General features: G+C 48.5%; 1 protein-coding gene across 1 annotated transcript; it reads right to left on the minus strand.

Moving 5' to 3' along the window:
• Positions 1 to 343: 343 nt before the first annotated feature.
• On the minus strand, positions 344 to 4,472 carry Mrps24 (mitochondrial ribosomal protein S24). The gene is made up of 4 exons (NM_001077659.1): positions 4,429 to 4,472; positions 4,277 to 4,345; positions 4,088 to 4,199; positions 344 to 906 (listed from the first exon to the last, which is right to left on the minus strand). The coding sequence occupies exons 1-4, from the start codon at positions 4,465 to 4,467 to the stop codon at positions 623 to 625; spliced, it is 504 nt and encodes a 167-aa protein (NP_001071127.1). The 5' UTR covers positions 4,468 to 4,472; the 3' UTR covers positions 344 to 622.
• Between the last annotated feature and the right edge of the window lie 5,824 nt (positions 4,473 to 10,296).

A 10,296-nucleotide genomic window follows, 5' to 3' on the forward strand; every position in this document is an offset into this window, starting at 1 on the left:
CATCCTGCTGATGTCAGCCAATTTCCTGATCACAAGAGCACAGTGTCTGTCCTTGGCTTGCGTAAATATTTCCTGCTTCCCCCATCCCTCTGTTACCCCTGCTATGGTATAAATTCAGCCTTGGCATCCTTAAGTCTCTTGTCCTCCATTCTCTCCTAGGTGGTCCCCAACCTCCACTGACTGCCCTGCGGGTCTGGGCACTTGCTGGAACTCGATACTTAACCTAGGCCAGCCTCAAAGTGCACCGGCACCCTTTGCCTGCACAGCACTGGGTGGAGCATCCAGCCACGTCCAGCACGTCATGTTTTCTTAAGGGACTTCCATAAGGGACTTCCACCATTGATTCCTGTTGAGTTTTTTTTTATTAATTTACAAAAGTCACCTGTAATTCCAGCTCCAGGAATATCTAATGCCTTCTACTCACGTGCACATACTCGTAGACATACCCACCCACATACAATTAAAAACAAAATCTGTAAAAGACACAGAGGGACAAAACATCATCAGGGATTTATTGGACAGCAGCTCAGAGTTGACGCCTCCACACTCTGAGAGCAGGCGTCTGATCTACTTCGCTTCTTTGGGCCTTTGCAGGTGACATCGTGACAAGAAAGAGCGCCCTTCATATGTACTTGTACACGACCTTGGAGGGCACAGTTTGAAGGTGGAGTCGCACAGGACACTTGTAAAAGTGGGACAACAGAGTCTCACTGTAACCCACGAGAAAGTAGAATTTGTGTGCTGGCAGCTGCCTGAGGACCAGGGCACAGATGTCCACTTGGTTGGCCCGGCGCTTCAGAACAATCTGGTCAGCCAGGCAGCCTGGAAAGGTGCCCAGCATAAACTTTCGAAGGAATACATCCTCCAGGGTTCTCTCCGCGGCATGGTCTTCTCCATCCAGGTTACCTGAAGAGGATACCATAGAAGTCAGCCAAAGGAGCTGTGCAGACTCCAGACCTGACATGGAACAGGACCGGGCACTCAATTCTATCCCTTGCCGACAGCCATTTCCCTCCTCTTCTAATGGAGAAGGAAAACTTTGGAAACCTAAAGCACAGGGATGGCAAGATGGCTCAGCAGCTAACGGTGCTTGGTGTAAAAGTCTACCAACCTGGGTTCAATCCCCAAAGCACACCTTAAGAAGCCAGATGAACAGGCTGGAGAGATGGCTCAGTGGTTAAGAGCCCCGACTGCTCTTCCAGAGGTCCTGAGTTCAATTCCCAGCAACCACATGGTGGCTCACAACCATCTGTAAAGAGATCTGATGCCCTCTTCTGGTGTGTCTGAAGTCAGTTACAGTGTACTTATATATAATAAATGAATTAAAAAAAAAAAAAAAAAAAGCCAGATGTACTTTCCGTGCTGTAGCTGCCTTTGAGTCCCCTGAACTCACCCATGAAGTAATCCCATTAAACCCGTCAGTGCACGCTCCTCACACAAAAGCCAGAAGCAGCGGCGCACACCTGTCAGCCCAGCTCTTACAGCCAGATGACGGGTGGAGACGGAGAACTGCCCAGGAGATGCCTGGAGTCCAAACCATAACAGACACGAGAGAGACACCCTGTCTCAACAAGGTGCAGAGACAACTGGCTCCCGAAAGTTGCCCTCTGACCTCCACAGGTGCGCCATGCAAACACGCGCACGCACAGTAATGATTTAAATAAGATCCAAAGCGCCATGTCTTTTCTCATCAATCCTTTGACGTCAGCACTATCATCACCCGCATTTTACCAAAGGCTGAGACAGGCTAGAGTACAAGGTTGGGTACACCCTCCAAGCCGTATCTTACTTAGATCTTTTTGGGCACTGAATTCAAGAACGTGTATTTTAAAATGTTTTCCATGTGCATCCTATTGAATGTTAATCAGGGTGAGGACTCACACGCTGAACAATACACAGGTTCTCCTTAATTCACCAGAGGTCTGCTCTGTCATTGCACACCGAACTCGTGCCTTCTGCGCACCTGCTCCTAGTGTGACTCACACGCCTCTAGCCACAGTATTTTTTATCAAGAGATTAGTAAATAACTAATTCTGCCTGTCCTTCTATTTAAAGACACTGCTAATGTATAAGTCTGACTCATTAGTATTGAGACCCCATAACTCAGGCTCAAGACAAGTTTATCCAACCAGATTTCCTCCATAAGGCACATCCGTCTTCTTGAGTTCACAGAAACACTAGACAGCATTTCAGGACCACACAAAGTGCCACATTCCCAACACAAACACAGTAAATGTTTGAAATACCGCTCTAAACTACCAAAAGGGCAGTTTACAATAGAAGCTTGTTCTACCTCAGCTGGGGACCCTTGTGTGAGCCTTGCTCTACCCACCTCCCTGAATGACCTTGAATGACTCTGAGGTCACAGATACATTTTAATCAGTGTAAGAATGAGCAAGGGCTGAGGGGCTGAGCAGATAGCGCAGTGGGTGTCCCATCTGCTGTACCTCATGTTTATGAGGACCTGAGCTTGGATGTCCAGAACTCACACAAAGATCATCATGATAGTGGGTACCAGCGTCTGTAATCCCCACGCTCCTACTGTGAGATGGGGCAGAGGCAGGAGAATCTCCAGAAGTTTGCATGCCAATTAGCCTGGCATACACAGGTGGTGACAGGAAAGAGACCCTGTTTCAAACAAGATAAGGCAAGGACTAGCCTGAGGCTGTCCTGCCTGTCACATACATCCAGTGTCATACACCTGCACTCACACATGAACATGCATACACAAACGTGTATAGACAATGTATAGATTGGAAGCTGAACCTCCAGTATCTATGAAAGATAAACAGGCGGGCGATACAGTGCCTATCTAAACTCTAGCACTGAGAAAAATGAGGCGGAAGTACGAGAGTTCCAGGACAGCCTGAGGGGCACTGCCAGACTCTCTTAAACATGGTTTGGCAGGTGAGGATGCTTGCTTTATCCCTGGGACCCATATGGTAGGAGAGAACTGACTCAGACAAACTGTATACACACACACACACACACACACACACACACACACACACACACACACACGCACACCAGGCATACTGAAATGTAAATGAACAAGAAAAATAAAAAGACGGGAAGAGGGGGAGAAAAAATAGAAGTCTGCAAATATGGGTTCTGTGAGTCACGAAGACTGCAGCTCATTCCTGCCAAGAGTTTGTAACTTGGTTAATACTACATTATTGAGGCTGGAGAGATGGCTCAGAGGTTATGAGCACTGACTGCCCTTCCAGAGGTCCTGAGTTCAATTCCTAGCAACCACATGGTGGCTCACAACCATCTGTAATGGGATCTGATGCCCTTTTCTGGTGTGTCTGAAGACAGCAGCACTGAAATTAAATCTTTTTTAAAAGAAAAGGAAGTACCATACCGCACTGTTTAGGGTTTAGGATTCGCTCTCCCAGGTCTAGGATTCTGTGTAGAATTCACTACCTCACCACCTCTGGGCTATTACACATCTGCAAAATCTGTAAACGGCTGACATACCTCTGTCAAACCCTGTTTGTAGGCATGCAAATACTATTCTATAGAGGCCCAAGTGAGATTTCTTAGCAAGGAATATTCAAATTCCTTTCAACCTCTTAATGTGTGAGTCACACTGTAATCTGTGCAGGCGGGAATGTATGCAGGCGCTCCCCTGACAGAGGCATGGAGAAGACCAGGTAGCTTAACAGCCAATGTTTTTCTCCATTGCTCTCCCTTTGTTTACTTACTTGTTGCTTTTTTTTTTTTTTATTGTTCTGCAAAACAGCTGCTCTTCCAAGACTGGCTGGCCAGTGACCCCAAGGACCAAATGTCTCCTTCATTCTCACACCCCTCGATCTAAGTTTTCATTTAAGAGCTGGGGTGCATCCTCATGCCTGAGCGGCACATTTTAGCAATCTAACTGGAAACTGATTGTTTCCAGTCCCATAACTAAATGTGACAGGGTCTCTCTCACTAATCTTAACTGTCTTTAAACTCGAGGTCATCCTCCCCAGCGCGTTCGCCATCCTACCCAAAAGTTCAGATCTTTGTCTTAAAGAGCATGTTGGAGAGTCACCATGCCACCTTTCAGTCACACCGGGTGGCGGTCCTTCCCAGGCGCCCTCACCTGTGTGCTGCGACAGCCAGCCCTTTCGGTGTGCGATGTAGTGCGGGGCGTGCGCCTCCTCGTAGCTCACCGGCTTGTCCCCTTTGGCCACGCGGACTCTGGCCGCCCGGTTCTAGGAACGAAGGTGCAGTCACGGGGCAGCCGAGCCCAGCCGCCCTGGCAGCCCCCAGACCCGCCCGCTGCACTCACCTTGGCGCAGACCGCGGAGGTGTGCAGGGCGCGCCAGGCGCAAGGCAGCTCCGGGCTGCAGGCCAGCACCTGCGGAGAGACGGGGAGTGAGCGGACACCGGGCGGCGCTCCAGCCCGCCCGCCCGCAGTCCACTCGCCCGCAGCTCACTCACCCGCAGCCCCAGCCCGCGGACGGACGCAGACGACGCCATCTTGGGCCGGCGCAACGCGGGATGCGTCAGTGCGCAGCCGCAGGAAGGAGGCGCCGCAGAGCCGGAACTAACGGGAACCGGCGAGGAGCGGAGCGGGGCGTGGCGTAAGAGAGGGCGTGGCGTAGCCGGTGGCCGAGGGACGTGGGTCTCTGACTACACCTCCAACTGTTCCAATTAGTAGATAAGGGAACTAACTTATAAAGACGTGACCTTTTCAAAATCCGTTGTCCTTTGCAAATGTAAAGTCTTTTAATTTTTCTCAAGTAATCCTTTTAAGCTGTTTTTTTAAATTTCTCATAAAGTATGATAATTTTATAGTTTGTCAAATTACATAAATCTGCTCTACCGTGGAGAGAGATAAAGTATGCAGCATCTGAACTATCCAGGTCCAAACTTGAACCTACTTCCTACCTGTGTAATGTAAGCAGTGACAACCTCCCTGTGTCCAGACTCCTTCGTCAGTAAAATTGGGACAGTCATGTCTACTTTGGGACTGAGGATGTAGCTTGGTGGTAGGGCACAGGAGTAAGGCTTTGGGCTCCATCCATGAAAACTCACACCATATTACCACAGAGAAGTTATATGCCTTCTGTGTTTGTTTGGCTGCTTGGTGGGGTCTTACTGTTTCTTTTGCTTGTTTTTGTTTTATGGGTCCTCAGAAGCAGAGAGAAGAGGAAGACAAGATACTCGAGCTACTCTTGAACCTCATAAAGGTGAAGTGACAGGGTCATACACTCTCCTCAGGCAGTAGAGGATGGCTACATGAGCAAGCATGAAGACTGTGCTTGGAGTCTGTTTCCCATCCGAGCATCAGGCATTAGCACGATCAAATGTATTCTATTCGAGCCAAGATGCTGGGGGTGGGGGGTGTCTTCCTTAGTCACCCCTCACCATATTTACTTAAGCACGGTCTCTCAGAAACTCTACAGAGCTCACCAATTAAGCTAGTATCTCCACTAGCTGGCTAGTTTGCTGCAGGGGTCTTGTCTTCCTCTTTTATGTACTTTTTTCATGCTGTACAGCTCTGCCTGGCCTGGCATGTGCTATAAAAACTATCTGCTTCTGCCTCCCAAGTGCTGAGATTAAAGGCATACATCACCAAGCCAGGCCCATCTCCCTCCCTTAAGCAATGGGATTACAGGTCTTTATGTGCATATTAGGCCTCCTGATTCTGATCCTTACACTCAGCCAAAACACTACCCATGGAGCCATTTCCCCAACCTAACCAGTGGGAATTTCATTTTTAACATTTTGGGGTGTGTGTGTGTGTCCGTGATTATATGCCAGGTATATAAGATACCCTGGCACTAGGGAGTCGTAAGCTGCCTGGTATGGATGCTACACTGCAAGTCCTCTGAAGAGCAAGGTGCTCTTAACCAGAGCCATTTCCCCAGCCCCGGGTGGAACCTGTGAAAGGGAGACATGCTTCCTCCAGCGTGCACGTTTTAACACACTGCTCCGTTGTGCCAAGGTGGTATTTCCACTACCTCACCCCATCACAGAAGAGACGGCAGAGGCTCTGGATTCAGGGGAGCGGGGCTCGAGCCTCGTTCAGAGCATGAGCTATTCTATTTCTGGGGTTCCTGCCCCACTTTTGATAGGCTGAAGGCTCAGAACCGTGTTAGAATGAGGGAGGGGCCCCAGCGTCTGTGGCTAGGTGACAACAAGGTACAGAGCAGCTTTGGCCAGCAGCCCTCCAGGCCCAACGCCAAGTCTGGGGTATACATAGCTTTCTCAGGTGACGTGTGACAGCTAGTAGCCTATGCTCTCAGAAGCAGGTACATGTGTTTTCTGAAATCCCCTCAGATGATTACAGTTTGCAGTAGAGGGTGTGTGTGCGTGTGTGTGTGTGTGTGTGTGTGTGTGTGTGTGTGTGTGTGAACTTATGTGTGCACACTCTATTTGTGCCTGGTACTGGGTGGGAGGGCAGAAGAAGACACGAATGATGAACAACCACATGAGGGCTGAGACAGAACCCAGGTCCTCTGCAGCAGTCGTGTGCTCCTAACCACTGAGCTATCTCTCCAGCCCATTAACTACTCTTAACTCACGTTGGGAAGCCGCCGTAAACCTCTGTCCGAAGACCTTCCTGGGGGGGAAAGACTAGCAATTTCCCAGGCCTGCTGACCCATGGTCCACCAGGTAGAGGAAGGCCCTAGTTTCTAGATGTCTTAAAAATGATCCATCTGTGAAGCTCAAGAAGGAAGACCAGAGTGTGGATGCTTCAGTCCTTCTTAGAAGGAAAACCAAAATACTAACAGGAGGAAATATGGAGACAACGTGTGGAGCAGAGACCGAAGGAAAGGCCATCTGGAGCCTGCCCTACCTGGGGATCCATCCCATATACAGCCACCAAACCCAGACAATATTGCAGATGCCAAGAAGTGCATGCTGACAGGAGCCTGATATAGCTGTCTCCTGGGAGGCTGTGCCAGAGTCTGACAAATACAGAGGCAGATGTGCACAGCCAACCATTTAACAGGGTCCCCAATGGAGGAGTTAAGAGAAAGGACTAGGGGGTTGGGGATTTAGCTCAGTGGTAGAGCGCTTGCCTAGGAAGGGGGTGGGGGGGAGGACTAAGGAGCTGAAGGAATTTGCAACCCCATAGGAACAACAATACCAATCAACCAGAACTCCCCCCCCCCCCAGAGCTCCCAGGGACTAAACTACCATCCAAAGCATACACATGGATGGACCCATGATTCCAGCCACATATGTGGCAGAGAATGGCCTTGTCAGTCATTGATGGGAGGAAAGGCCTTTGGTTTTGTTAAGACTCAATGCCCCAATGTAGGGGAATGTGAGGGCAGGGAGGCAGGAATGAGTGGATGGGTGGGGGAGCACCTTCATGGAAGCAGGGGTAGGAGGGATGAGATAGTGGGTTTCTGGAGGGGAACCCAGAAAGGAGATAACATTTGAAATGTAAATTTAAAAAAAATCCTATAAAAGAAAATGATCTGTCTGTCCCAGCATAGCCAACTGTCTCACCTAGACAGTGTTCAAACCTGAGCTATGGAGTGACTTCATGCAAGAGCTGAGAAAAGAAGGAGTATTTCCTAGGAATTACTAGAATTCAGGAAGGGTGAGACAGCTTCTTTTGTGCTTTTCTCAGTCCTCTGATATAGCCCCATGTGGTCTCTAACTCACGATCACTTGGCCTCCCAAATGCACCATCAAATCCAGCCTTTTGGTTCTCTTTACAACTGATTTAACTCAGAAAGGCTGACATTTTTACTTTGTAAATCCAGGCAGTACACGAGACTCACTCCAGTGCTTTTCCTAGGTAGTCAACTGCTGAACCCTACAGGTTAAAACAGAATGGAGCTCCACAGGAGTGCAGCCTCCTGCTTCATTCTTCCCATGGAGGAAAAATGGGCTGAGTCCATGGTGTTGGGCACACTACAGTCAACTTCAGCTCTGGGGCCCTGAGAATGCTCTCTTCTGACATCAGAGCCAAGGGCAACTAGAAAAGCTGAACAGCGTACTGCCAAGTACTACAACTCACACCGGGTCCGGCTGTACAAGTTTGATTGCTAAGAGCAGCCCTGACATCCTTGGGCTAGGAACATCAGACTGTCAGATAGGCAAGCTGAGCAGGCACAGTACTTCTGGAGCTCAGGGTGAGCTCTTCTCTTCCTACGTCTGAGTGTCAGTGGTTTCAGCTTGACTCTGTAGTCACAGAATTCTCCCAAAATGCCCTGCTTCCAGGGCAGTCTCCACTACTTCTAAGACTGGTCTGTTGTCCAAGTCTGATACATAAAACAGATGGGTCCTGATGATATGTGGAATAACTTACTGTGTAGATCAGACTGGCCTTGGACTCGGGGGATCTACCTGCCTCTGCCTCCAGACTAGTTTTGGTATTTTGTAGATAGGGTCTCGCTATGTAGCCCAAGCTAGCCTTGAACTCTTTGCTCTGTTTCCCAAATGCTCAGAATACAGATATGTGCAACCAATCTGTCCTATAATCTGTCCCTTTGAAACTGTGACCAAAAGTTAAAAAGTACAAACTCTGCATGGATCTAAATCTTAGGGATACAGAATGAATTTTGTTTCTGGGCAGTGGGCAGACCTAATTAAAAAAAAAAAAAAAAAAAAAAACCCTTTCAACATCTTGGAGACGGGGGTGGGAGATGGGGGGGGTGGTGTTGCTGCATATCCGGACTGACCCTGAGCTTTGGATCCTCCATCAAGTGCTAGTACCACAGTTATACACCACTTCCAGTTTATAAGGAATCTTTTTCTAAGCTGTCATGAATCTTGCCTTTCTTGTCTCAGACTTTAGGAACAGCATAAAGCAATTTTTAAGTATGGTTGAAACTTGAACTTGCAGGAGTAGGAGGGACTCTAAAGGCAAACACTCTGGTTTTATTCTTAGCATGCGTGCCTATGTGTGTTTATGATGTGTGTACATGGGGGTGGGGGCATGACACATGTGGAGGTCAGTGCACAGCGTTATGGGGTTGGTTTTCCTTCTAGTCTTATGTGAGTTCCAAGGATCAAATTCAAGGTGACATGCTTTGCTGCAAGTGCTTGTACCCATGGAATCATGTCCCAGGCCCTCTGTATGCAACAATTCCTAAGAAGGATTCCCTGTGCTTGAACTTGGAACTAGGAATAGAAGTGAAAAAAAGAAAGGTTTTGGTTTTTTATTGTTTTGTTTTGTGTATTTTTAGACATGGTCTATTATGTAGCTCTGGCTATCCTAGACCAGGCTAGCCTTGGACACCCAGAGATCTACCTGTCTCTGCCTCCTTAGTGCTAGATTAAAGGTGTGTGCCATGGGGCTGGAGAGACGGCTCAGCGGTTAAGAGCACTGACTGCTCTCCCAGAAGTCCTGAGTTCAATTCCCAGCAACCACATGGTGGCTCACAACCATCTGTAATGGGATCTGGTGCCCTCTTCTGGTGTGCCTGGGAACAGCCACAGTGTGCTCATATACATTAAATAAATAAATTAAAAAAAAAAAAAAAAAAAGGTGTGTGCCAACATGCCCAGCTGGCAAAAATAAAATTTTTTAAATGGAAAAGAAAGGTTTGTTATTTCTAACTGAACCAGCATGTTACAAGTTATCTTAATGCTCTAGGCAGATCAGAGATTCCCCTTTTCCTAAACTTAGTCAAACAGCAGGAGTTTCAGGACTGCTTTCCCTCTTACTACAAGGCCATACCTATCACCACATCACCAGGGCACCAAGTGGTCACCCTGGTAAAGCCAGGGAGCCAGGCCAGCAGAGGAGTGCAGTGGGCCTTTGGTTCAGGAAAGGGCTCCAGATCAGAGAGCAGGCAAGTACCCTGGAACCAAGGGCAACTTTGCTGAATTTAGTAAAGGGACAAGACACAGAAGAGGTTCTCAGACCACTGCCTGAATTCTCTGAAGACAAAAATCAGATGAAAGGAAAGCCCAAGATCTCAGCAGCAAGACACAGCTAAATAGAAAGTCTAGGCCTGGATGGAAGTGGACCAGGGCCCTGAAGCTTACTGAAGAGACTGACAGCTGATCCAGCTGAAGATCAACAGAGAAGAGCCCCAGGTCCCTGACCAAGCATCTGTCCCCAGCAGTGGCTAGTCTGCTGTGGAGACATTTCAGAATCTACAGCAGATCCTCTCGTGTCCTACTACGCAGGGGTAGTGCAGTCTAAGATTTCCCTCTGGCAACCACAAAATGGGGCAATGACTCCCGTGCTGAGGTTATAGGAAGGTACTCTTTCCCTGTACCTGTTCCCCGGGACCCTCATCAGGCAGAGGCCGTTGTCCCGAGTACAAGGACAGTGAAGGGTTGGAGAGGCAGAACCTCACACTACTATCGTTTGCACATTCATTCAACTCA

The sequence above is a fragment of the Rattus norvegicus genome, chromosome 14, assembly GCF_021556685.1.
Source record: "Rattus norvegicus strain SHRSP/BbbUtx chromosome 14, alternate assembly SHRSP_T2T, whole genome shotgun sequence".
Lineage (NCBI taxonomy): Eukaryota > Metazoa > Chordata > Mammalia > Rodentia > Muridae > Rattus > Rattus norvegicus.

Excerpts from the sequence above, each read along its gene's own strand:
- Mrps24 (NM_001077659.1), bottom strand. The coding sequence starts at position 4,467 with ATGGCGTCGTCTGCGTCCGTCCGCGGGCTGGGGCTGCGG. Across the intron at positions 4,346-4,428 it reads TCCGCGGGCTGGGGCTGCGG|GTGCTGGCCTGCAGCCCGGA; the intron begins GTGAGTGAGCTG and ends GTCTCTCCGCAG. Across the intron at positions 4,200-4,276 it reads CCTCCGCGGTCTGCGCCAAG|AACCGGGCGGCCAGAGTCCG; the intron begins GTGAGTGCAGCG and ends CTTCGTTCCTAG.